This window comes from Brassica napus, chromosome C9 (genome assembly GCF_020379485.1).
Source record: "Brassica napus cultivar Da-Ae chromosome C9, Da-Ae, whole genome shotgun sequence".
Classification (NCBI taxonomy): domain Eukaryota; kingdom Viridiplantae; phylum Streptophyta; class Magnoliopsida; order Brassicales; family Brassicaceae; genus Brassica; species Brassica napus.
The window spans coordinates 1,883,415-1,910,760 of record NC_063452.1 but is presented as its reverse complement, the minus strand read 5'-3'; the positions used below and the strand labels follow the sequence as shown (position 1 = coordinate 1,910,760).

The 27,346-nt window shown below is 32.7% G+C and overlaps 5 protein-coding genes and 1 pseudogene across 6 annotated transcripts; 3 read left to right on the top strand and 3 right to left on the bottom strand.

The window, feature by feature from the left end:
- Positions 1-70: 70 nt before the first annotated feature.
- On the bottom strand, positions 71-2,571 carry LOC106413987 (UPF0400 protein C337.03-like). 2 transcript variants are annotated; one of them, XM_022710227.2, is made up of 7 exons: positions 2,359-2,571; positions 2,037-2,148; positions 1,689-1,936; positions 1,498-1,602; positions 1,271-1,418; positions 1,013-1,152; positions 71-938 (listed from the first exon to the last, which is right to left on the bottom strand). In XM_022710227.2, the coding sequence occupies exons 1-7, from the start codon at positions 2,554-2,556 to the stop codon at positions 258-260; spliced, it is 1,632 nt and encodes a 543-aa protein (XP_022565948.2). In that variant the 5' UTR covers positions 2,557-2,571; the 3' UTR covers positions 71-257. The 2 variants fall into 2 exon arrangements, with proteins under 2 accessions (XP_022565948.2, XP_022565949.2); XM_022710228.2 differs by having other exon boundaries at positions 1,271-1,412.
- A 7,646-nt stretch (positions 2,572-10,217) lies between these two features.
- Positions 10,218-12,669, top strand: LOC106415067 (probable protein S-acyltransferase 7). Its single transcript, XM_013855683.3, has 5 exons — positions 10,218-10,454; positions 10,868-11,050; positions 11,158-11,457; positions 11,537-11,770; positions 11,855-12,669. The coding sequence occupies exons 1-5, from the start codon at positions 10,371-10,373 to the stop codon at positions 12,371-12,373; spliced, it is 1,320 nt and encodes a 439-aa protein (XP_013711137.1). The 5' UTR covers positions 10,218-10,370; the 3' UTR covers positions 12,374-12,669.
- Positions 12,670-15,015: 2,346 nt separating this feature from the next.
- Positions 15,016-16,509, top strand: LOC125593264 (double-stranded RNA-binding protein 3-like). The gene is made up of 3 exons (XM_048769617.1): positions 15,016-15,490; positions 15,568-15,787; positions 15,869-16,509. Exons 1-3 carry the CDS (start codon positions 15,245-15,247, stop codon positions 16,459-16,461), a joined length of 1,059 nt encoding a protein of 352 aa, XP_048625574.1. The 5' UTR covers positions 15,016-15,244; the 3' UTR covers positions 16,462-16,509.
- A 1,134-nt stretch (positions 16,510-17,643) lies between these two features.
- Positions 17,644-18,471, top strand: BNAUNNG01350D. The gene is made up of 2 exons (XM_013854058.3): positions 17,644-18,043; positions 18,134-18,471. The coding sequence occupies exons 1-2, from the start codon at positions 17,758-17,760 to the stop codon at positions 18,244-18,246; spliced, it is 399 nt and encodes a 132-aa protein (XP_013709512.1). The 5' UTR covers positions 17,644-17,757; the 3' UTR covers positions 18,247-18,471.
- Positions 18,472-20,689: 2,218 nt separating this feature from the next.
- Positions 20,690-23,417, bottom strand: LOC106413249 (putative F-box/FBD/LRR-repeat protein At4g13965). The gene is made up of 3 exons (XM_048769616.1): positions 22,266-23,417; positions 22,051-22,185; positions 20,690-21,945 (listed from the first exon to the last, which is right to left on the bottom strand). Exons 1-3 carry the CDS (start codon positions 23,262-23,264, stop codon positions 21,661-21,663), a joined length of 1,419 nt encoding a protein of 472 aa, XP_048625573.1. The 5' UTR covers positions 23,265-23,417; the 3' UTR covers positions 20,690-21,660.
- A 120-nt stretch (positions 23,418-23,537) lies between these two features.
- Positions 23,538-26,220, bottom strand: LOC106398097 (annotated as a pseudogene).
- Between the last annotated feature and the right edge of the window lie 1,126 nt (positions 26,221-27,346).

The window sequence follows — 27,346 nt, the reverse complement described above, 5'->3', positions numbered from 1 at the left end:
CCTTGTCGGCGTTTTGACCAGTCTTGAAAAGATGAGCTAAAACGAATCTTCCTAAGTTTCAGACAGAAGAGACTTGAAAAGAAGTGTATTTTTTTGTTCTTTTGCTTAAAAGTTTACAGAAAAAATGACAGAAGATATATGCAGAGGAAGCATATAGTTAGACTTGCACATTCCAAATCCTATTCAAACACTCATTAGTACTGTACTTTTAAACAACACCAAAGAAGTGAGCTTTATGGTCTCTTAGAACCCTACTTCTACTGCCGAGTAGCAGGTGTCATAGAGGACGGTGAGTTAGTAGTGCCATAGAAACCATCTTGCCCCTGAAACTTTTGGTATGAATTATTATCTGATGGAGCAGAGGTTGTTGGAAGCAAGGTGAGTCCAGGAATCCAAGGACCTTGCTGTTGTTGTTGTTGTTGTTGTTGTTGTTGAGTGGTTGTTGCTATGGTGTAGCTGAATGGCGTCTGGTTTACAGGACCAGGAGGCTGTAAAGGCTGTAAGAACTGAGGCTGAAGCTGGAATGCTGGTGGCGGCGGCGGCGGTGGGGGACTGGTGGTGGCTGTGGATGTGTTCTGTTGAAGCTTGGGCCTTTTCTCTGGCGGGTGAGTTTCTGTTACAGCGGGTGGGTTGTTTTCAGAGGCAAAGGAGGAGAGAACGTAGGAGAGCATCTCGGCTGAGGAGGTTGATGCGGTTAGCTTAGCTACCATTGCTGCGGCTTCGGTTTTTCTCGGGTCTACTACTACCACTGGCTGAGCTGGTGGGTTGGAAGCAAACATAACCGGTGCAGATGCAGTGAATGAGACTTTGATGACTTCTTCAGGAGGCTGTGAGCTGCTACTGCCATGGTCTATAAGCTGTTTGCAGAGATCGCCTGTTCTGTCTGATTGAAACCGAGCAATCTGAAGGTGGTTACGGACTTGCTCCAGCTTGAGTTCCTGTAACAAAAGAATGATCAAAGGTGAGGTTTTTGGCAGGAGAAGCAAATCAGAGATGGTGGAAAATGAGAAACCTGTTCTTGTAAAGCCTCTCTCAAATGAGAGATAAGACTTGTTCTGGATGTTTCCACTGCCACTAGCTGTTCGATGCAGTCTCTCAGTATGGTCTGTTGTCCCTGCACCTCCTTTACAACCGCGGCGCCAGGGGTGTGTCCTGTTAAAAGGCAACATTCAGCAAAGTAAGATAGTGAGAGAGCTTCACAAATTAGATTCTCTCTATCCTAAAGAGCAAGAGCAAAGTAGTGTAGCAGCCAGGGGATGGTGATATATACCTGAACTCTCAACCTCCTGAGCTGCTTTCTCAAGGTAACCCACAACATTAGTACATTTTCCAACAATATCATCCACATTAATCTGACCACCGTGAAGAGCTTCAACAGCAGACACTACTCTCTCCAACGGAGTTGCATTTGCCTGCTTCTGTTGAACAGACTTATCATGTTGCTAACTTAGAAGAACTTTGAAGCATAAATGATCAAATAACGGTGGAGTGTTGGACCTTAAGTGGCACGACCCCTCCATTATCAGGCAGCTTTCTAAGAATCTCTTCTTTGAGAATCTGTCCACTAGATCCAAAAACCTTCCTTTCTTCCCATATATTAACCTTAAAGAAAAAAGAAAAAAACTTATGTTTCAACCTCAAGACACTGAGATTACATTCATAGAAAGTGGTTTGACTTTTTCACGTACCAATCGAAGTGCGGATTTTCTTTCAGAGTCATCACCATTTTCAATCACATCACGAAGAGCATCCGGGAGCACATTCCAGAACTCGCCAACAAACTCCGAACCTCTTCGCCTACTGTTCTGCAAGATATCATTCGCAAGGTACAGGTACGCCAAACGTTGCTCGCGCGGGGAGCAGTGAAACTGCCTCCCCCATGTCTCCACAACATGTTTCGCCTTGTTCATGTGAAAGATACACCAATGCGATAAAGCTGAATAATAACATTGTCAAGGATACATACACAATGCAAAGCCAAAGAGAAACCACAGCACATGTGAAAGTAGAGAGCTTTATACATAACAAAAGGATACTCTCTATGCTTGCTTGAGAACTGTTGAGTTTGGCAAGCTTCTCAGCTAATACCTGAGCATTAAACGAACTACCCATTGTTCCCACCACCTCAAAGTCAGCGCCTTTACGAGTCTATAGAGATTAAAAAACAACGATTAAAAGAGTTTCATTTACTTTTTTTAAAGCATAATCGAAACAATAAATATCATTACAAAACACATTAACATGTCTGAACAACAGAGAATCCATAAGGAGGAGCAGACACAGAGCTAGAAAGTGTGTTCAGACATTAAAACTGGTCTAAAACCCTAATGTCCGAGAGATGAAATTAAGAGGAATTACAGAGAGGAGCAGGAGATTATTGTTGCGTAGAGGTATAAGGTCCAACGATTGCAAAAGGAAAATAACGGCGCCGTTCTGTCTGATGACGCCTCCCAGAAACCGCCGGAGAAGTTGAGCAGTTGAAGAAAACAAACTTGGAAACGACCACCGTGTGATTTTTCTACTCGGCTTAGGTGTCATTATTGGGCTTAAGCCCATGTATTTGAAGGAAACAATGGTGTATGTATAGTGGGCTGCTGATTAGTTATAGATAAGCCCAGTATACTATACGACGACGTTGGGAGTGGAGCAACTGTCAGGAGTTAAAGATAAAAAAAAAGCATTGTCTAGTCTATAAATAGTATTATTTGATTCCTGATTTGTGAGACTTCAGTATATTAGGAAGATTGCAGATTCGTCAGCAGTTCTTTTAGTCGTACGAAAGCTGCTAAAATTGCAAGGTGGGGGTTTAGCATAGAGTTTAAAGTGGACAAAACAACTTACTCTCTTATATAAAGCTGAAACTAAGACTATATAATACCTCTGTGTAAATTAGACAACCCGCCCTTCGGACTTCAGCAGGAATGAAACATTCGTTTATGGTCTCTAATTTTTTTGAGAAAAGTTATATAGATATAGACTCCTAAATTTGTAAGATTTTTTTTTGAAACTTTTACTAAATCACATTGCTAGATAGGTGTTTAGCGGAGAGTTTAAAATGAAATATTTTTTGTTGTGATCGATATCTTTGAAGATTGTGGCAGTGGTGATCAAACTCTAGTTGTGGTTGTTGATGCTCTAGATGACTTAGTCAAGTTCATGGCTAAAATAGAGAAGAGAAAGAGCATTCAAAAATGGATGAGAAGAAGATGATAAAGATTATGATAGAAAAAGAGGGTTGAAATTGAAACAAATGTTTTAAATGTTTTTTCTTAAACAATAATAAGAGTTTCATGTCGAAAAAATTCTGCGTCGGTTGAATGTAATATTGCGTTAACTAGTATTTAATATCTATAAAAATCTGTTATCAATTACTTCATGAAAGAAATTAAACAAAGGTTTTAATATTATTATTTACGAAATAATTTTTTCGCTATGAACCCTCATGTTAAAAGTTGAAGCGTTAAAATCATCTATAGTTTTAATAAGTAAATAAATTTATCATTATATTATATTAAGTAGAAATTAATTATAATAATGAAATTATCATTATCTGTTTTTTATAATAAAAGAAATAGATAATTATGCTGAGATTTTGTCTTTATAAAGGACCATGCATTACTAACAACATACTATATATATGAATTATCTTATTTTTTTAGAATACTTTTTATCTTTTAGCTATTTTTATTGTATTAATTTATAACCAGTTATGTAAACTAATAAATAAATATAAAATTATTATTCTTAATTTATTATTCGCTTTAATTTGAACAAAATAGTTCAGGCAATTTTAATTTGACTGTTTTGTAATGGGTTAATTTTAATCGTTGTAATTTGTATATTTACTATACAAAAAAATAATAGAAAATAGGTAATACAAATTCATGAAAATCTATACTAATCTAAAAAGTTTATGCTCAAATTTCATAAGTCAATGTATATAAATGTTTACAATCCACATAACTTTTAAAATCCATCAACTCTTAAATTCACAAACTCTATGCAAATTCATCTTCCAATATTTATAAACTTATGTATATAATTGCGATTTGTACATTGATATGCACTACGAAATCACATTGGATCCACCCAAAAATTGGATATTAACCATTTTAATCCTTTCCAAATTAACAACCCAACAACCAAATCTAAAGATAATAATTTTTTTACATCATTCTTAATTATCCTATATTTTCAATACTCAAATATTAAAAGGTATCTAGATATATTCCAGATATTGTTTAATATAATCCAATATTATAATTTATAAACATTTTATACACATATTTATAAATAACTTGATATATTAATTGCATATTAAAAATCAAAAATGTCTGCCTCAGCACAAATTAAAATTCTTTTTTTTTTTTTGTAAACAACACAAATTAAAATTCTAGTTTGTGTTAAATGACATTCATAATAAAATCTAATACAATGATGGTTTTTGGTATTGTCCTTCTATAAATTAAAAATCTTATGGAGTTTTTATGCTTCTTTTTCATGTATGTAAAAAATGTAAAACAATACAGTTAGCAGTGTCATCTTAAATCATTTTCAAGCGTTGTCCAAAAACCATTAAAAATATACCTAACAATGTAGTGAAGTAGTTTTAAAAGTTAATAGTTCTATTTATACGTAATGTTTCTTTTGAAATTATAAACTTAAAATTTGATAATATATCTGAAATTTAAAGTTTGAAACCATAATTTATATACTTATTATTGATTTTTTTCGGTCTGAATCATTTTTAACCACTCCATTTGATTAGACGACCCTGACAATCAGATATTACAATGATAAAAGTAGCTAGGGTGATTAAATTCTGAAAATTGAATATCATGTTAACCCGGAGTCGGATTAATTTTGGTATTATCCTTCTAGAAGATTACTTGGATTGTATACATGCATGCGTCAACATCATAGTAATCCGGAGTCGGATTTATCCTTATGAGATTGGTTGGAATTGGGCCTACACACGCTGTCATTCATATTGAATATAGTAAGATATCTCACTCAAGAGAATGTATATAATCCCTTATATATATATATATATTACATGAGAAACATAGTAATAAATGTATTCACATTATAATAGACACGTGACAACCTCACAATGATTTGATAATAAATATGATAACGTGTTTACACTATATTCATAAATGTGTTCACACTATATATATCGTATTTTTTAATATAAAACTCACATGCATGGTTCCAATAAAACTTTGGATTTTTTGGTTCGAATCAAAACAAATAACGAATCAAAAGCTAAACTATATATATATATTATTTTTATTGTTTACGGATAAAGTTGGGCAAAATATTTATAAATTTTGATTTGATTCGTTATCCGTTTTGATTTGACCAAAAAAATATGGATATCCGTAACTCTACGAAGCAAATCAAATACTAAAATACAATATAAGAAAAAAGCAAATCACAAATACCAATATTATTAGGAACGAATATCTAATTCGATCTGTTATATGCATATATATACATATATGTACAGAATTATATATATATATATATATATATATATATATATATGTTATATATATATATGTTATATATATTATAGTTTATATAAGTTTTACAACATTTTATGAATTAAATTTATTATATTAGGTATTAATTTTATAAAGTTAAATAATATTTATTTTTATTATTGTAATAAAATTTTCTTATTAAAATTTTCAATTATTTTTAAAATTTATTTTATCTACGAATCAAATCGGATATTCTTTAAAATTGTAAATTATTTCGGATATCAGAGTCACCGACTATCCATGTGGCTAAAGATTGAATCGACATGAATGCCTCCAAATAGCCAGATATTCGATATGTGCCCACCTCTATTTACGAATACAATTTATTTTTCTTTATATGAAAAAAATTCACTAATGTCAAGTCCTTTTTAATTTTTAATTAATTTTGATTTTATCTTTTATGTATTATTTTGAAAAAAAATTCATTTAATATTAATTAACAATATCTTTATATATTTGTCAACTATTTTTATATACTTCTACATACACATACATCTGCACTTTGATGTGAGCACCTTGTGACTAAGTATTTACCACAACTGAAGTATCTATTTTTTTTTGAAGTTGAAATATTTTTTCTTAATGCTTCTTTCACTACTGACAAATTGTAGTGAAATGATTTGTCTTCATAATTTTTTTTTCTTTTTCTTGAGCTATTATCCGTTTACAAACTATGATATGAAACCATCGGTTCGACATGACAACTATCTAAAATTCATAGCATAACAATAAACAAATAATAGTAATTTTTGGCTTTTACCGAAAAAACTAAAATATCAAACATTCTAACCGAATAAACCAAAATAAATATTAATTTAAAATAATAGTTATATTTTAGAAGATTAAAAACCAAAAAATAACTTAAAACCAAACCGATATCCAGATTAAAAATATTTAATGTGTTTTTATTAAAAATAACGAAACTAATAATCATATTCCGCGCAAGGCGCGAATTATTACCTAGTACAGATTATTTCCACAAATAATTGATCTTTTCCTGCAATTGGTGTAACGTACCATTTTGGTACACCCATGCACTCAACCTTCGAATCCCCCTACCCCTGCATAAGTACCATTCTTTTCTTATAAAAGCAGAGTGTTTGTGTAGCTGTTTCCACAGTGACAATGGAGTCCTCTTCCTCCTTAACGCTCTCAAACCCTCAGTTCATTTATTAGCCTCACAAACAGCCCTTTTCTATAAAATCTTCTTCTTCTTCATTTTCTACTCCTCGTCCACATCGAATGCTCTTTTTTTTTTCTTTTCTCGCCATAAACTCAACTAAGACCTCTAGAGCGTCAACTACTTGGCTGATCGTTGTCCTAGTATTTGCTTCTTCTCTCAGACATATAGACGCCCATACAAGCGCTCTTCTCACAGCTTCATCCATGCACCCGAGTATGCTAATAACGGGGAACCCACGCTAAAATCTGATATTAATAGCTTTGTAAACCTATTAGGGACGCATCATTGGGTCCACAACGTATACTTGTACAATGGGTAATTCATTGAATAATATTGGTTTTTTTATATCATCACCATTCTAACAGTTTTGCCTCTCTTTTTTTGTACAGAGACTACCATTGATCAAGGACTACAACATGAGGAAGATTTTAGATCTGATGTTAACAATACAAGGTCTTGGCATGGAAGAAGCTGTGAGAAGAGCTCTTATATTGGCGTTTATGTGTATGGGAGAAGAAGCAATCTCTAGACCAATGATCAGCAAAGTACTCGACGCTCTAGATGACCTAGTTAAGTGGCGAGAAAAGAGAAGAAAAGAGCATTCGGTATGGACGATGAGTAGAAAAAGCTATTGAGAAGAAAATGTAATTGAATGTTATTAAGAAGAAAATAAAGATTGCGATATAGAAAAAGCTGTTGATATTGAGAAGAAAATGTAATTGACTGTTATTAAGAAGAAAATAAAGATTGCAATATAGAAAAAGCTGTTGCTGAGGCTATGTAATGGGCTGAGTGGCGTTAAAGGAGGAAGAGCAATGAGCCGCCAGCGCCAGTTCCATAAACACAGAATTGAAATTGAACAAATGTTTTATATGTATTTACTGATTAGTTATGTTTTTTTTGTTAAAAAAGCTTTACTTGTTTGTTACGTTGCTTGGGTATAATAAGAGTTTCATGTCGAGAAAACTCACATTCGGCATTGGTTAAATGTAATATTGGCGTTTCATTGTCGAAGATAACTATTCAATAGCTATAAAAATTAATTAATTAATCAACTATTCTTTGGAAACAAACTAATCAAAAGTATATTTTGATAACTAGACACTTAAAGCCGTCTATAAAAAATCAAACGATAAACATATCATAACAATTTGTATTAAAACAAGCATCATTCATAAGAAAATCTAATACAATGAATGTTATTGCTCAACAGACTAAAAATACAAGTGAATATTTTTTTTTTGGGATAAATCTATTTCAAAGGTATCATTCCATTTCATCAAAAATTTACCAGTTACAATGGATTTTTTTTTTTTGACAAAGGGAAATAAATCAAACTTTTAAATTAATTCCACACATTCCATTTTCTTTATGAATATATAAATTCTTTGTAAATTTTATCAATTTGTTGTACTTTTTAAAACGTACATGAATAAATAAGACTGGAATCCACTATTCCACTAATAACTCTATTTTCTAATTCTTTCATTTATTGTTCCATTTTCTTTTCTTACGAATAGTTATTTTACTTAGTAGATCTCTTTCCGATGGTTGAAATTTATTTTTAAAGTTCAAAAGTATTTCGGTCATGATATTTTTATTTTCTGTCTTCTCATGTTCATAAAATTGCAAAACGCTTCTTTCTCTTTAGTTATGGTCATAATCCGAAAACATATTTTAGTCCACATGGTATTATTTTAGACATTCGTAGTTGAATGTCAAACTATAATCAGTCATTTATCTGTACTATTATTTGCAAAATGATTTTTTGCATTTAACCTCTAAGTTAAAAATTATAAAGATTAATATCGCTTATATCCTTAATGAATAAAATATATAAATTAATAAAAATATATATTAAAATTTATTTGATTAAATAAGTGATTAAATTAATAATAATTATCCAGAATCTAGAAAATATATTTTAACTAAAAAGGATAATTAATATATATATATATTGTGTTGTTATCTGAAAAATATCTTTTAATAAAAAAGTTAAAATAAAAAACAAAAAAACACATAACTAAATATTAATCAATTAATTTTTAATTTTATATAATTGAAAAAAATATTGAGTAATTTTAAAGTTTATTTATATTAATAATAAACATAGTGTACACAAAACAATTACAATATTTATAATACATAATATTTGCGAAATGAAAACATAAACAATAAATTATCATTATAGTCTTTACGTTAGTAATGAATGTATTAATAAGTAATTATAAAATGCTTTACAAAATTTAAAATATTACGATGGACATAATTTTAAGCCCAGTCCATCATAAGTAAACCCAACCAAATGCATGCATATGATCTGCTGTTGGCCATCATCATTGTTTTTATTTTCCACCTTTTCTCTTTTGCTAAAAAAAGATAATTTTTTATTTTACTTTCATAATTAATCACTATTAGCATATATAATAATATTATATAGTACTAAATCGAACAAAAACTTTTTTTAGAGGAGGTTATTGGTAGACCAATTCTAGATGAGTTATAAAAATTTTGAGATTTCATGGTTATTGGTTTATGGATTTTTAAAATCTTAGTAAAATTAATTGCTATTAGTTTGAAATTTCTAAAATTCCATTCAAATCCTTTATTATTCGAAAAGTCTAGTTGCCATTGATTTTGCAATTCTATTAAATTTTATTGTTGTTGGGATATAAATTCTCTATACTTTTATCATGAAACTAGATTTTGAAAATACCATGTTTACTAGCAAGATTTTAAAAATCCATGTAAAAAAAACATATTCACATGCGAACATCTCTCACTTCTCTCTTCTCATCTCATTCAGACATCAATGATGACACCTTAAGAAGTATTGATGTTGAGAATTTTTTTTTTTTATACATTATGAAATTGTTTCTCTTCTTCTACTTTCGTTAGTCTTTGAATGTGTTCTAGATTTGTCAGAAAAAAAAAGAATGTGTTCTAGATATGTAACATGAAAGAAGATGATGCTGGTGAGGTTTCGTGTTGTAATACATATGTGTTATATATATATATATATATATATATATAAGATTTGTAAATTTTCTAAAAAAAGATTGTATATTTAAGATTTTTCTTTGAGAAAAAAAAATATAAAATCTATGATAGTCAATAACAATCAATGAGAGTCAATACAAAATATTTGATAAAATTCATACAATATCTTTTAAATCTATTTGGCTTTTAAAAATCTATCAACTTATAGAATTATTAAAATTACACATAAATTTTGGTCTCAATAACTTTCAGACACCACCTAGGCATTTGACATACATTATACTAATTGACGCACCATTAGCCTAATGACACGTCACCTGATATTTACTTGTTCGGCTGTCAAAATAAAAAAAAAAGACTAAAACGACGGTGACAGTAGATAGAGAACAGTCACAGTTATATTTTAATATATAAAAAACAAAAAAAGGAAAAGAGTGTGGGGGGAGGGAACGGGCCCACCATTAGACTTGGGGGAGAAGGGGGGGGGGGGGGGGGGGGCAAGTCCCAATTAAAAAAAAAAACCCTTATTTTTCGCTGGCTTACTTCGCCGGAATCTGAAGAATCTATTCGCCGGAGAGTATCACAGCTCGTGACGACGCCGTCGAGTGAAGAAAAAATTGAAATTGAGGATTGAGGAGATGTATGTAGTACCTCCTCCCGAGCGGTCCGGTTCTGGATCCAACGGTGATTTAAGGGTTTATCAAACTTGGAAAGGCAGCAACGTGAGTTTTTTTTTTATTCCTTCATTTTTATGCTTTCTGTTGTTCTTTGAGCTACTCACTTACTAGTGTTGATTAGTTGCTTGTTTAGCTCTCAGTTAATAATTGGACTTAGATTAGTTCTGTCCCAATTTCGACCTAATTCAAATTGGGAACCTTGGGTTCCGTCTGTCTCTCAAGGAATCTGAACAAGTGTTCATCCTAGGTTGTCAAAAGGTTTCCCCTTTGGTTGCATAAGCTTTACCCTTTTTAAGCTCAAACAAGGAACTTTAACTTTAGTCTTAATATGTGATTATCACTGAGTAGTCATATCTCAATGATAAATTGAGTTACTTTGGATAAACAGTTTTGCAATTCAAGGGACATGCTTCTTCCAGTATTTGATGAGCTCTACCTTTTTTTTTTTTCTCTTTCAGATATTCTTTCTACAAGGAAGATTTGTATTCGGACCAGACGTAAGATCATTGGCTTTGACGATATGCCTCATTGCCGTCCCCGTCACTATTTTCTGCATCTTCGTCGCAAGAAATCTAATGGACGACTTCTCTGATAACTGGGGAGTATCAATAGTAGCTGTCGCCGTCGTCTTCACCATTTATGTAACTACACTTTCTCTCGCTTTTGCATTTTTTTGCTGATGTTACAATGACCTGAGTAGGCATGTCCATTGATGTTTAATTGGTGTCATTGCCTTTTGTATCCTCAGGATATAATCCTTCTGCTGCTTACATCCGGAAGAGATCCAGGAATCATCCCGAGAAACGCTCATCCTCCAGAGCCTGAACCCCTTGACAGCAGCAACATGGACGCAGGAGCTGGCCAGACTCCGCAGCTGCGGCTCCCTCGCATTAAGGAAGTAGAGGTTAATGGAGTCATATTCAAGGTCAAGTACTGCGACACCTGCATGCTCTACAGGCCGCCTCGCTGTTCCCACTGCTCAATTTGCAACAACTGTGTTGAAAAGTTTGACCATCACTGCCCTTGGGTTGGTCAATGTATAGGTCTGGTAAGTCGCAAAAACATCCACATAAAACTATAATTTTCAAATAACCGTCTTATATTCTCTCAATGGTGGTTGGTTGCAGAGGAACTACAGATTCTTCTTCATGTTTATCTTCTCAACGACGCTTCTCTGTGTATATGTGTTTGCCTTCTGCTGGGTTTACATAAGGAAGATCATGGAGTCAGAGCATACAACTATCTGGAAGGCGATGCTCAAAACTCCTGCCTCCATTGTTCTGATAGTTTACACATTCATAGCCATGTGGTTCGTGGCTGGCTTAACAGCTTTCCATCTGTATCTCATCAGCACAAACCAGGTTATATTATTGCTAACCAATTCAATCCTCTTATCATCTCTTTAGTAATCTTTTTTGATAAGTTGATTTTATTGTCTTTTGCAGACTACATATGAGAATTTTCGATACAGATATGATCGGAGAAGCAACCCACATAACAAGGGAGTGGTTAATAACTTCAGAGAAACGTTTACATCAGCTATCCCTCCTTCAAAGAATGACTTTAGAGCGATGGTCCACCGTGAAGGTCCGTTGCCTCCAAGATCTGTAGCAGGCGGGTTCATGAGTCCGAACATGGGTAAAGCCAATGATGACATTGAAATGGGGAGGAAAGCTGTTTGGGCAGACATGGGTTCAGAACATGGTGACGCCAAAAATGGTACTGACGAACGGTTACATGTTAGGGACGGTGAGTTAGGTGAGCTGTCTCCGGACGTTAGGACAACGGTTGATGAACAAAGTGATAGGCTTGGTACGAGGCGGTCAAGCTGGGGAAGGAAAAGCGGGAGCTGGGATATGTCACCAGAAGTTATGGCGTTAGCAGCCAGAGTAGTGGAACAGAACCAGAACGGTGGAGGAAGCAGCAGTGGAAGCGGTCTAGTGACTGAGAACCGGCCTACATAGTCAGATACACGCGGTTTAGCACGGAAGAAAGACAGAACAGAGATGAAGTTCAGGGATGGTGGATACAGGGTTTAGAGGAAGTCTGAGAGGTGGTTTTCTTCTGTTTTTTTTTAATCTTCAAATGCTTTTTTTTTGTGTTGGATTATTCAGATTAAAATCAGTTATTGCAAGGTTGTGGTATGTGGAGGAGAAGAGTTTATGATGGGTTTGTTGGAGTAAGCAAAAAGGTTGAATTGGTGTGTTGTTTTACTTGTTGGTATGAGTGAACTTCTGAAATTTTCAGACAGTTCTTTTTTTGTTGTGTTCATACATTTAAATGATTTAACTATATATATATATATATATATGATTTATTGTTAAACAAAAGAAAAAAAAATGTATAGACAAAAAGTTTCTCTGTTATCACCAAGAAGCTGAAACTGAATTATAAGCATGGCTCTGCGATTGATGCATAACTAGATTTTAACTTACATTTTCGTGCGGATATTTTCCATTTTATAAATATATTTAATATTATTAAAATTGTTTTAAATATATAATTTTTATTTTAGTATTATATATTGTCTAACTCTATAATATTATTGTTTATATTTTTTATTTGACATTTTTAATACTATATAATTTTAATTTTAATGTTATATATTTTTTATAAAATAATATATTAACAATGCCAAATAAGAAATATAAACAATAATATTATAGAGTTACACAATATATAAGATTAAAATAGAAATTATATATTTAAAATATTTGTAATAATATTAAATATATTTATAAAATGAAAAATATTCGCACGGAAGTGCGAGTAAAATCTAGTTAATATATTATTTTATAAAAAAATATTTGAATTTTTGGTAATATTTTCTAAAAAAATTTAAACAGATTTTGTTATAATTAAAAAAAATTATAGTTATAATTTTTTTTTTCATTAATATATTAAATGAATTACTAAAATTTCAAAGTTTTCTAATAGCATGTTTTTAAAATAGTATATGATCTAAAGGTTATTATATACTATTATATTTTTGTATATAAACATTTTTCAACAATATGTTGTTGAGAGTTTCAAAATAAATAAAATGATAATATGTAGTTATAGATATAAAAGTTTAATCTATGTTAATAAATTTATTTTTGTATAAAAGATTATATAGTTTACAAATTTTAACCCTTTTTAATGGTGAGTGATAATTTATTTAAATGAAGCAATTAAAAAATAATTTTTTTTAATTTACCTATTTAATATAGTTTTTTGTCATATTTAATTCATATAACACTTCTATTTTATATACTATATAATACATAATATAATTATAGAATTTATAAAAAATAGTATATAATTTTTATTTTCTTGCTTTATGATAAATTTTAGTTAACATTGATTTATAATAATATTATATTATTAATTACAAAATTAATTAATGTGTTATTTAATAAAAATATTTAAAATTTTAAGAAAGATTTGTTAGATTTTTTTCTCAATAGATTTTGTTATAATTTTAAAAAAATTATATTTAGTTTATTATTAATGTAAATAATCAAATATGTCATATTAACTAATTTTTAAAATGGTTCTTCTATTACTTGTTAATAGTAGATAAAAATAGAACTCTAATTTTATAGATTAGATGCGTTGATAATACAAGGTTGCATAAGAAAGTGTTGAGGTCTCTGCTGAGTTGTAGATAGTCAATAAAATGTCCAAAACTCCAAATGAGTTATGGAGATTAAATTAAATTTTCATGAAATGAAAACAATCTAAGCTTTCAATATAAACATCAGATCATAAAGACAGGATCTTTAAAGAGAGACAATAAGATTGCATGTGGTATTGACACATGACATATTTGCATGTGGTATTGACACATGACATATATATGTACATAGTAACAATATAAAATGGACCATAGTACAATTGAAATGTCACTATTATCATTTAGTAGCCTCTTTATTAGGAACGTTTTATTTGTTATAGGTGAGCGATCGGGTATCCGTTCGGGTTCGGATCAGGTATTTGGTATAGAGGTGTAGAACCCGTTCGGTTATTTCTGAACTTCGGGTCGGGTTCGGATATTTTTAGTTCGGATTCGGTTATTTCGGATCGGGTTCGAATATTTAGATTTTGAAAAAAAATATTAAATTTTTCATTTCTCAAATTTCTTGTATTTAAAAATATAACTTTCACTTAACTAATTTTTTTATTTTTAATAGATTGAATAGTTAATAGATTTGAACATAACATTTTGAAACTAAAAAACATTAATTTGGTTATTGTTTTTTAAATTTTGGATGTAACTTTTTGTTAATTTTTGAAATAAAAAGTTTGATATGCATTTTAAGTGAGTAGCAAATCATTTTCTCCGTAATTGTATGTATATCATATGAACTAAAGTATGTGTAGTATCAATATAAATATTTTATATAAAATGAGAGATGTAAACTAGAAATATAAAGTAAATTATACATATGTTCGGTTATCTTCGGATATCCATTAGGGTTCGGATATTTACCTGTTCGGATTCGGATATCCAATCTCTCCTAATTCAATACCCGTTCGGATATTTTGCCACTTCGGTTTGGATTTCGATTCGGGTTCAGATGCGGCTTCAGATATCGAGTAAAGTGACCACCCCTATTATTTGTTATGGAGCCATAACCTCTGAAACCATTCTTTTCATCTTTATCTCTGTCATCTAAATTTCACTTTTAACACTGCAGAGACTTAACTCCATCACATGAGAGAGAGACAAGCTCTTCTGTTCATTTATAAAGAGACACACCAAATCTTAAATACTAATTTTGAGGGATAAAGTTGAGGTTTGATTTTGAGTTTTCTACTACTCCTTTCCCTCTTCTTCTCAAGACCAAGAAATGTATAAGAATCAGTTGCAAGAGGTTGCACAGAGAAGCTGTTTCAACCTCCCATCATATACTTGCACAAGAGAAGGACCAGACCATGCTCCAAGGTTCAAAGCTTGTGTAAACTTCAACGGTGAAATGTTTGAAAGCCCCACTTATTGTTCTACACTCAGACAAGCTGAACACACAGCTGCTGAAGTTGCTCTCATTGCTCTCTCTTCAAAGGGTCCTTCAAAGTCTCTAACTGCTAGAGTTCTTGTAAGTGTCTTTTCCTTCAAAAAACATGCACTGTTCTTCTCTCCATCTCTCGTCTCATTTGATTTGTTCTTTCAAAGGATGAAACAGGGATCTACAAGAACCTGCTTCAAGAGACAGCGCATAGAGCTGGTCTTGATCTACCGGTTTACACAAGTGTGAGATCAGGACCCGGTCACATCCCAACGTTCTCTTGCACTGTGGAGATTGCTGGAATGAGTTTTATTGGAGAATCAGCAAAGACTAAGAAGCAAGCTGAGAAGAATGCTGCCATCACAGCTTGGTTCTCCTTGAGAAGAAGTGAACTAATAGTCAAAAAACTTTTTTTAAAATCAATTTGATAATTAATAAATATTCAATCTTGTTAATGTCTCCACACAGTGCCAAGCATGGACTCTCCGGTTGAGAAGAGAGGTGAAGAAGAGAAAGAAAGAGAGGTAGTTGCAAGAGTCCTCTCAAGATTTAGACCAAAAGAAGTTAAAAGAAGAGAACAACATCACTCAAGAAGAAGAGCAATCCGACAAGAAACAACAACCACAAGAGAGTTTTTGTCTGAGAAGCTCAGATTGATCAATCCCTACACCAACGAACCTTCATCATCATCATTGAAGCACCACCAAACATTACCATCAAGATTGAATCTCCAACAACAACAATACAGAGTCAAATCATTGCTAGAGAAGTCTCAAGAACATGCAGGGATAATATCGTCGTCATCAATGGAGAGAACAAACTGTTACAGCAAGCTTCTGCCATTTCCAGAAATGTTTGTAGGAGGAGGAGGAGGGTTTCAGAAACTAGCTCCAGCTGTTCATATTAGATCAGTGATCCCAGTTTGTTCAGCTCCTCCACCGAAACTTAGTCCTTCTTCTGCTCCAAGCTCACTGGGAAGTGGAGACCAAGAGAAGAAGCCTCTGAGATTAGAATCGAACCCATGTTTAAAGATCGTACCTTTTGATCAACCCATGCTATGATTAGAGAAAGTCTGTTCTGTATGCTCGTCGTGTTCCTTGACTTTGTTTTTTTTTGAAAATTAACGGTCTGAGTCTGACATCACTTCAATGCTCTGTATTGCACATAGAACAGAGGAAAAAACAGTCAGAGAGTGAAAGAGAGAGAGCAATAAATGTTACACCAAGAGAGGATAGGAAGATGAAATAAAAACAATTAATGGCATTTGTTTTTCGCCATTAATGCACCGATTTGCTCTGCGTCTCCTTCCTCCTCTCACTCAATAAAGGCTAATTTTTTTTCAAAATAATTTGTTTTCGTCTAAAAACGGTTAAACGGCTACGTAAACAGAAATTATTGACTTTTTGTTGACCGGTTTGATTCTTTTTTTTTTTTCTGATATCAAAACCGTACCAACTCCCAATCAGTAATAGGGCTGGGATTTAAAACCCGAATTGGAACCGACCTGAAACTGACCTGTTTGGATCGCTTCGGTTATCGGCTATTTACTTGATCGGTCATCGGTGGATATTGTTATAGAGAACTGTACTGGGTAGCGGTCCAGTAATTACACAAAACCAATTGGATATTCATTTAAACCGAAACCTATATTTTCAAAAGACAAGTTTGGCATTTTCAAATTACTAGACCACTTTAACTTATTTGTAACTACTTTTACATAATAAATACATATATAACTTTTGTTAAAAAATAAAATAAAATATATTTGGGTTAATACTGGTATTTTATAATCGAACCGATTGACCCAGAACTGGTCGACGGTCCTAGATAGATACAAAATCACTATACCCGATTTACCTGAAACCGAACTATTCTTACCCATAACCGGAATATCTGAGAGCCATGCCATAATCAATAGGTTCTAGATCCCGGTTTATACGATGATGTGCTGTTCTATTTTAATCATCTGAATAACATTATATATGCTAGGTATCTAACATTGTTCTGGCTCAAGCATCTTAATTAGAGCAAAAACACTTGAAAAACTTCTATTCTTTTTTACTGAAACCTATCTTGTAACGATGATGAATTAATGGTCTTGGTATAGAATGATTTAGAAGATATATCCAACTTTGCTAAAAAAGAAAGTTTTTCTATAATTTTCTTATTTTAGTTAAGAGAATTCAAAGGATATGAATCTCCCATGAAATCTGTGGTTCTTTTGTTGTGTTAGGTAAAAAGAAAAACCATTTGACTTTCTTTCCCCTAGTGTCAATGGATGTAATCTTCCTTTAGGTTTTTTTTTTCTTTCTCATCAACTATTATTTTTTTACCCATGCTCCGGCTTTTACAACAACATGGGTTGTGTTGTTTCAAGGCCTGAGACAAATGAAGGAGGAGATTATAAACTGATAACTCGCCGAGGATCTATCGGTAAAGATAGTGAAATTTCTGAGAGCATCACACTAGATCACGAATTGTCTACACATAGCAAAAGGTCCAAAACTGGTGGTGAAAAGGCATGTAAGGAGGAGGAAGACGTACGTGAAAATGCACAAGAAGAGAAAGGAGACGAGCACAAACTTTCACCATCTCCTAGTTTTCGTATTTATTGTGTTTTCCCTCGTGATCCTAATGATGACAGTTAAGTTCGTTTATTTACTTATGTTTCTTAGTCAAATATAGGCTTTTCTGTGGTAGAAACTAAACTACGTTTGATTATTATATGTGTAGACGTCGTTGATGATCTGCCACGGAACAAGAACATATCAGAAGTAAACAAGGTGGAATCTACGAAACAAAAAGCACACACAAAATTTGCATGTTTAAAAGGTTGCGTTAAGTAACTCCAGAGGGGAAAATTTGTATTAGATCTTCAATGTTTATAAAAACCAGTTTGAAAATCGGAAACGCTAACATACTCGGTTAGAAACTTCACATGCATGCAGTATTTTCTTTTTGGGGTTTGGATATGAAATAGCTTTACTATACATGTAATCAGAGCCTGTCCTGAGGGCAAGCATGCCAAGGATGTACGTGCTTTGGCCTTCCATATAATACATAATTATTTGGCCATTTTTTTCAAAATTATCCTTTTGAAGAGTTGATTATATATGCATATGGAATGAAACGGTTGCGAATTCCAGTATCCTTTTTCACTTAAAATGTTTTTTTTAATGTACCAATTTACAGGTGTAGTTTTTTTTAGCTTACGCCCCATGTAATATCAGGGGCTCATGGGCAGCATTGTTTTTTTGCTAAAAGGTAAATATCATTACGAAATGAACTTTGAAGTTTACAAGATGTTAAAACAAACTGTAGACCTCTATGCTTAATTACAGGGCAAAAAAGTTAAAAACATGTAATCAAGAAGACAATCGAACCTGAAACCGTTATGCCTTGGAGCGAATAGGACAACAAGGATCGATACAAACTTAAGAGTCGGGTGAAAGGACATAAACAATGTAGGCAGATGGGAAGACCGAAACCCAGAGATCAAGGGACACGATGCTGGCTGGAAGTTGTTTCATCCGACTGCCTGAACCAATACCTTCCTCTGAGACACAGAGACAAGCCCGCTCAAGGACCGCCCTCTAAGTCCGGGCTGGACAAACACTGAACCCAAAATCCGGTACAGACAGGACAACACAAAACCACAAGAGCTTAATAGCGCTCAACTAACCTAACCGCTCGTCCTCTAAGCCAATTAATGGAAAGGGGCAGCATCACCATTTCCTGGGTCTTACTCCCTCCTCCAGCCGCAAGGTGCTTACCCTGATCTCGAAGAGCTCAAAAACACCACTCCCATGCTCGTTTAAACCTGCAGATCAAACCCATTCTCCCAAGAAACGCCAATCAACTGCAAAGGGAGGGGGGGGGGGGAGAGGAGCTAACAAGAGCATCGACTCAATAGCCAGAACGTCTAGATCGACCCGAAAGGAGAATCATCTCATCAAGCGAGATCTGCGGTCCTGGGACCTCATCTTAGACGCAGCAAACTCAATTTACCTTTGAATCGATGATGGCAAGAGGCGACGTTTAGGAACCTCGCCGTCGAGGTTATTTTGATGTTGGGAGAGGAGTCACCTTCACCAGTGGAAAGAAGATTCGTGTTGTTAACCCAGTCCCAGAGAGCCTAGACACGAACCCCCGGACTCGTAACAGCACTGTAGACAGAGCCACAAAATGCGTACAACGGCACCAGAGATTGAGACACATCACCAACGGACCACGACAGAGAGGAAGTTGGACTTGACGGGAGCATCGTGAGCCCTCTCGCAACGCCTAGAGACGCTGGAGAGGCAAGACAGAGGCTAAGGAGAAAACGAAGGAAGTTAGGGTTAGGGATAGAAATTGGGGGCGCGTTAGGTGGACGCGCCAAGACGAATCCAGGGGCAGCATTGTTATAATCATAAATTTAATTACAACTATAAACTAGAACAATAATACATTCTAATTAAAAAGTAATAAACACCAAAATGGTGGTATACACCAAGACGTGTCTATGTATATATATATATATATATAACGTTTTTGTGTTAAAGAGTTCTGGTATATCGTTGTCTCGGTTTGATTTAACGGGGTCATCGTTCTTCAACTTAACAAATTGAGGTTTAGACTGAAAATATGGGAGAAAGCATTTTTTTTCCTTAACAATATGCATTATTTTATTAACAATATGCAATATGGATGTCATATCTAATTAATAGGAGCATATTTATTGCAGTTGTCTTAGGTTGAGTCTCTTAGCGTAATATAAGATACAGTCTTTTAGTTTTTAACTAAAAAAGCTAAGAGACGTCTCTTAGGGCATGTTTATTGTAAGTCTCTTAGGTTGGATCACTTAGCGTAATATAAGATACGGTCTCTTAGCTTTTAACTAAAAAAACTAAGAGACGTCTCTTAAATAAGAGATATAAGAGACGTCTCTTAGTTTTTTTAGTTAAAAGGTAAGAAACTGTATATTATATTACGTTAAGAAACTCAATCACCTGCAATAAACATGCTCTTATATCTCTTACTGAAGAGACTAAAAAAAAACTAAGAGACCGTATCTTATATTACGGTAAGAGACCCAACACAAGAGACCTACAATTAGATTACATGTGACAACAACACTACAATTAGATTACATGTGACAACAACGGCTCGTATTAATTAGATATGACATCCTTTATGGAGTTTCATCTAAGAAATACATTTTCTTCACCAAATCAATACAGAGATCTTCGGTCTAGTAGTTAGTGGTCAGAAGCTTTCACTGCTTCTCTGTTTTTACCGTTCTTAACTAGTTTCTTTACTCATCAAATCTGTTTCCCAGACTTTTGTTCAGAATGCCAACAAGCTATAAGGTTGTATTTGTGCTGCCATTACTGTGACCATACCCGTTTTTTTTTCTCTCCATGTTTACTCATCGAATACTACACGCCTACAACTCATCAACATTCAACATATATATGTCTTATCAAAAACATGAACATATAGTATGAAATTAACCTTTGTCTACCATATTATTTACGATTTATGCCATTAATTTTTTAAAAATTTCAAGACATTCACTAAAGTTAATATTGTAAAATCAGTTTTAGTTAATTAATTCAAAATAATTAATTAATAATATATTTCCATATCTTTGAAGTTTAGCTCTATATATATTGTTGTACAAAATCTTGTAAAATCTTTTTAGTTTATATTTTGCAGATAATTAAATAATTTCATAAAACATTAAATTATATTTATAAATTTAAATTATATCCAATTTTAATTTGAAAAATAAAAATAAAGATTAATATTATATATATTATGTATATGTATAATTTACTATTAACAAACAGGTGAAATTTCAATAATTTAAACCAAATACTATTATATATATAAATTATCATCTAGAAGAAAAATTATATAGTAGTATCATCTAAACCAAAAAATAAAATTATTATAAATATATTTTTAATTCCCTATAAAAGTAGGAAACACAGAAAATAAATCAAAAGGAATGAAAGTTTAGTAAATTATATATACTACTATACTATTTTAGATGCTAAAATTGTTACATATTTTATTTTTTTACCAGAGAATTAAACCAATCTACAAATATGAACAGAAATTAAAATCAAATATTTGTGTTTCATTAAATTAAAATATTATATACAAAATCATGCGCTTCTAAAGCTCTGATAAAAAAAATCTAGTATATCTCTATAGAAATCTGCTAAACTGGAAGTACCGTAAAAGTTACAAAAATACCGTATATGTATTCTTCATCTGAATATAAGCTGGCATGAATTTGAAGCCCTGACCACACTTTTCAAATCCTTGACCACCTCGACTTTCTCTTTAAGCTTGATACGTTTTGAGGAAAAAAATGCTCTCTTCAAACTAATTGCGTTCTTTAGAACGTATTTCGCCACTTGTTTCTCATCTTCTCGTTGCCATTTGTAGCCTTTCCATATGAATGTCTCTAGAAGAAACCAAAAACATTTAGGAACATTCTCTGGTTGTTTCCATTCCCCACGATCCACATAATCTTTTTCACAATGCCATTTCTGAGACCAATGTGGGAGGAAAGACAACGTTGCGTTATTATTATATCAACAAACCTAAAACCGATTTTGGAAAAATTGTTAATATATAGATGAAACATTATTTACGTTGATGAACTTGAGGGTTTTCAATTTAGGAGACCTATCAAGCATAAGGATAAGTAGATTCCACCATGCTTCTTTATATGCATGTAGCTCCAAGTACACCAGCTGATCGAAGATGCTACCGGTAGGAAACGTAACCTATGCATGAAGCAGTATTAGTATTAGTAATAATTAATTTAATGACAACAAGAAACTTAATTAATTGCAAGAAAATCTACCTTCAAGGGAGATATTCTCAATGAAAGACGTTTTACTGAAGTTAGAGACCCTAGAAGGTTCTCCTTGGATATACTAGAGACATCAATGATACTTGCCTCCACCAGCTGCATAACATTCTCGATTAGACAAAACCCAAGACCACAAATCCCTTTAATCTTTAGGATCTTCAAAGAAGGAGCATTTATCACATAGCCCCAATCTAGTTGTCCACCATTGCTATTATAAATTGATAGCTTCTCTAAAGATGGCACTGATATAGTGAATGTCTTTACACTGCTCTTTGAATATCTATGCACCGTCAAGGTTTTGAGATTAGGACAGCCACCCAAAAGGTTAGTAACTGAATTATTGTCCATGTAGTCTACATAGTGAAGATGTAGATTTCTAAGGGATTTGAAACAAACCAAAGAAGGGACATCCATATGGACATTATACCTAAGTCTCAAGGTACCTAGTGTATTAACTTCAAACAAGCTTCTAGGAAATTTGTACACTTTCCTAGATCGAACTTCGAGAACCAGCTCGTGCACATGGAGACCCAGTGCAATTCCAAGCAAGACTCCAGTATCCTTTGCATTACATCTTTCTAGATGAACATTGAGATACAAACTCTGTAGGACCGGAGCCATGTGTGAAAGCAAAGTCCGGCAAGCATTACTTGAAAACGTCCCGAGTTGACATTTGTGATCCAAATAGTCAAACTTGAGTTTAGGCATCAACTTCCAAAGATATCTCCATTGCTTAGACAAGAGACTTGTGGCGATGGCAACTTTCATAGGAAGTAGACACAATATCCGCAGGATCAAAGCCTCAGGCAACTCGCTGATCCTGTCAGCATTCTCAAGGTCTTGATTGCTCATGCTCCCAGCAACTCTTTTGCTGTCAAAAGACAAAAAATTAAGTTGAACAAACAAAAAAACACTAGTTGGTTTTGAGTTATGGAGATTAAATTTAAGAACATCTAAAACATCCAAAGAAACTGACCTCTGCCGTTTCATTGAAGATATTTTTTGTGTTGTGTATGAATTAAGCTTGCTTAAAACGCTTTTCTGACGAACTCCAAACACACGCGAGATGAATCAGCTGCTTGAATTTTGTGCAGTATTGATAGAAAGCTTCACCAACACGAAAACAATGAAGATCGACAAAACTCCAAAACTAAAAACCTATTCTAAACTAAAACCATAAAATGTAACAACGTTATTGTAGTGTTTTTTGCATAACAAAATTACCGTAATTAACTACAAAATTATCGTAGTTAATTAATAAAGATAACTATTTGGTGATAATCTAGATAATTTGCTGTACCGTGTAGGTAGCAGGGCTGAGATCGAGGTGGCAGAATTAGACGGCGGAGTTTAGGGCTTTTTATGTTCTTCTTTTTGACTAATGCTGCCGCATGAGAAGTAATAACAACTATAGTCAACTCTTATGATTAAAGAAAACTATAATCAACTCCATAGGCTACCCTTTTTCTTTGTTGGGCCCACATATGGGTATAGGGTTTGAAGATTATCCGACTAAAATAAAGATTACTGGATAATATTAAAATTACCAATTTGAAATCATACAAAACTACATAACGCAGATTATTTCACAAAATATATGTTGAATATTGTACTATCTTGATATAAGCTTCACGACGTGGTAAACGTTCTGGGTAACGAATATACATGTTCATAATGTTCTTTTCTTGAAAAGCAAGAAACTGGTGGGAAAGTTTTGGTGTATGTTCTCTTTGGTATCGATCTCTCGCCTCATGCTTATTGCTGTTTTTTTATTATCTCTGGTCATATTATGAACTTAGTTAAGTATTCTGTTACATATTTCCAAATGCCAACAAGCTAACAGCTACCTATAAGATCACAAACCTTATTATTGTAGATATCATCGAGACAACAGATAAAAGTTGAGGTTCTTTTTCTTACCAGACTGTCAAAAGTCAATCAAAACGCAACATATCCAAAACAGATTTACATATATATTTGATCTAAAAAAGCATAGTAAATTAACTAACGTTTGCATCTCCAAACGGTCAAACGAAGGCCATACTAGAACTCAACCTCCACAAAAAAACGATATAAAAAACAATTAGAGTAAAGCTCCATAGTTAGAAGTGATTTATGGAAACAACCAAGACTCTCTTAGTAATATTCAAAAGTTTTCATTCTGACAAAATAAGCTTACATGGTGAATTCGAAGCCCTAACAACACTTTTCAACTCCTCAAGCATGTCAAGTCTCTCGTCCCAGTTAAGGGGAGAAAGTTGCTCTCTTCAAACGATTTGCATTTCTTAGTTTATACTTCACTACCACTTTCTCCTCTTCTAGGTGCTCTTTGTAGCCATTCCACACAAATGTCTCGAGATTGATCAGCAACAACCGTGCATAAACATTCTTTTCTCGATTCCATTTCTTGTAGGCCACCAGACAATTTTTCTCACAAAGCCATTTCTGGACCAACGAGGGGTGGAAAACACAATGCACATTACCATAAAATATTGCAAAAACATCTAATGAATGAACTTGAAATGCTTACATTAATGAGTTTAAGGACTTGTAATTTAGGAGAACTATCTAGCATGAGCAGAAGTAGATTCCACCATTGGGCTTTATGTGTAGAAAGCTCCAAATATACCAACTAATAAAAGATACGACCAGTAGGGAATCTAACCTTCATATATACATATACACACATGAAACCATATTAAAACATAAGGAATGTACTAACAGAAAGTAACTAATAGATTGCAAGAAAAACCCTTACCTCCAAGGGTGACAAAGCCAAGGAAAGACGTTTGATTGAAGTGAGAGATACCAGAAGCTTCTCGTTAGTTATCTTAGAGACTTATCAATATTTGCCTCCACCAACTCTGGTGCATTCTCAATCAGACAACAGTTAAGAGCCTTAAACCCACCAAAGAAGGAGCATTTATCACATAGCCCACAAAATCTTTTTCATCATTGTAATCATAAATTGTTAGTGTTCGTAAGGATGGAACTGCAATAGTGAAAATCTGCCCATAATATTGATTATGGCGCAGTAACAAATTTTCAAGATTGGGACAACCAAATAAGAGGTTAGGAAAGGATGAATGGTCTTTGTAATCCACATAATGAAGATGAAGAGTTCTAAGGGACTTCAGACAAGCCTGAGAAGGGACATCTACAAGGACCCATGCACGGAGTTTCAAGGTCTCTAGTGTTTCACAGTTATACAAGCTTCTAGGAAATCTAAACGTCTCTCTATTATTAGATGTAGCATTGAGTTCCAGCTCACGCACATGGTGTGCATAAGCAATTCCAATCCACATTCCAACATCCACAGCACCACAACCCAATCTAATAAAAGATATTTGCAATCTCTCTAACACCGGAGCTTTATTGGAAAGTAAAAGCCTGTAAACAATCTCTGAAAATCTCTCGTGTTCGCTTTGATAGCTTTCATAACCAAACTCGAGTTTAGACACCATCTTCCAAAGAAACCTCCATTCTTTAGACAGAACACTAGTGGCTACGACATCTTTTATTGGAAGAAAAGACAATATATTGAGAAGAAGAGCTTCAGGCTAGTTACTGATCCTATCCTCATTCACAACACCTCCTTTTCTCAAACTAATAAAACAAAGAGCATACATTCAGTTGGTCACTGGAGCTTAACAGTTTAAGAAAAACCCTAGAACGGTTCATAACCAATAGGATAAGAGAGAAATAATTAAATACTAAAAATATCCCATCGTTTCATTGTTTTTCGTCAGAGAACAATTAGGCAGTAGCTGAAGTGCCTCTCCCGAGTTAAAAGCGCTCTTTGGATGTACAGTATAGCCAAAAGCAAGGCATATGTTAACTTATATGGATTTGCTTAACTAAACAAACTTATCAATTACGAAGTACTAGGGATATACAAAAGATACTGTCAAAAAATATCTACACAACCTGGTAACATAATATATTAATTATACCAGGTAATAATCTGACTCCTACGCAAAATAATATATTACTAGGTGATTTTCCCGTGCTCATGCACGGATATAAATATTTCTAAAGTAAATAAATTATAATAATTGATTGCTACTTACTTTTAATTTTAAATTAATTTATAATTTATATGCATCATTTATATTAATACTACTATATTATTTTAATTATACATATAATTTTATATATGTTATATCTAATCAGTTTTGTTGTTTTCTAGTCGATTTAGTTATCATTTGGGTAAATTAGATTACATATATGAATTCAACTGTAATATTTTTTTATTCTATATATTAAAATTTTGATTAATTTCTTATTTGCATTTAGGTGGTTGTTATTTTAGATATGTAAATATATTTTATGAAGATTATGTATAACTTAAGATATATTGTGCTTAGAATGAAATAAAAAAATAAACTAAAGTGTTTGATTCCAAATTACATAAATTAATATAACGAAACGATAATATTCTGAATTCTCATGCATATATATAAATTTTACAAAAAAAACTAAATTGTAACAGTTGGTTAATATTATATTTTCATTTTTAATATGTTTTGAGTTGAGTTACATATATTCTTTCAAATTAAAAATGAAGTATAATTATTATTTTTATTATATTTAAGTTAAATGTGCGTGTATTTTTATAATATTTATCAAATTATATGTTGATGTTTTTGAAAAACTTATTAGTAAATAAAACGATGATCAATATGAAGTTACATGCATAAGTAGCTGATGCATTTTTGATAGCTCATGTGCACATATCAATATTTACAATAATTAAAATATTTTAAAAATTTTAAATAACTTTATGCCTTTAATTTATTGAATGGAAACTAAAATTTATTTTAAATAATCTTAAAAATGAGAATTCAGATTTGTTTTGGTATTTTGATTATTGTTCTATTAAGTTCCACAAACATAAAATTTAAAAGAATATTTAATTTTAAGAAAAAATAACTTTAATAATGATAAAATATAATATATCTGTCTCATTAAACTATTTTGTAACTATTTGATCTAAGGATGTTTATTTTTAAAAAAACAATTTACTTTTTTTTTTGATATCTCTTAAAAATAAGCAGTAAAAAATATAATTT

Coding starts and splice junctions, on each gene's coding strand:
- LOC106413987 (XM_022710227.2), bottom strand. CDS start 2,556: ATGGGCTTAAGCCCAATAATGACACCTAAGCCGAGTAGAAAAATCACA. Junction 2,149..2,358: donor ATAATCTCCTGCTCCTCTCT/GTAATTCCTCTT, acceptor TAATCTCTATAG/ACTCGTAAAGGCGCTGACTT. Junction 939..1,012: donor GAGAGGCTTTACAAGAACAG/GTTTCTCATTTT, acceptor CTTTTGTTACAG/GAACTCAAGCTGGAGCAAGT.
- LOC106415067 (XM_013855683.3), top strand. CDS start 10,371: ATGTATGTAGTACCTCCTCCCGAGCGGTCCGGTTCTGGATCCAACGGT. Junction 11,051..11,157: donor CCGTCGTCTTCACCATTTAT/GTAACTACACTT, acceptor TTGTATCCTCAG/GATATAATCCTTCTGCTGCT. Junction 11,458..11,536: donor TTGGTCAATGTATAGGTCTG/GTAAGTCGCAAA, acceptor GGTTGGTTGCAG/AGGAACTACAGATTCTTCTT.
- LOC125593264 (XM_048769617.1), top strand. CDS start 15,245: ATGTATAAGAATCAGTTGCAAGAGGTTGCACAGAGAAGCTGTTTCAAC. Junction 15,491..15,567: donor CTCTAACTGCTAGAGTTCTT/GTAAGTGTCTTT, acceptor GTTCTTTCAAAG/GATGAAACAGGGATCTACAA. Junction 15,788..15,868: donor TTGGTTCTCCTTGAGAAGAA/GTGAACTAATAG, acceptor GTCTCCACACAG/TGCCAAGCATGGACTCTCCG.
- BNAUNNG01350D (XM_013854058.3), top strand. CDS start 17,758: ATGGGTTGTGTTGTTTCAAGGCCTGAGACAAATGAAGGAGGAGATTAT. Junction 18,044..18,133: donor TCGTGATCCTAATGATGACA/GTTAAGTTCGTT, acceptor TTATATGTGTAG/ACGTCGTTGATGATCTGCCA.
- LOC106413249 (XM_048769616.1), bottom strand. CDS start 23,264: ATGAAACGGCAGAGGTCAGTTTCTTTGGATGTTTTAGATGTTCTTAAA. Junction 22,186..22,265: donor TGAGAATATCTCCCTTGAAG/GTAGATTTTCTT, acceptor CTTCATGCATAG/GTTACGTTTCCTACCGGTAG. Junction 21,946..22,050: donor AAACCCTCAAGTTCATCAAC/GTAAATAATGTT, acceptor CATTGGTCTCAG/AAATGGCATTGTGAAAAAGA.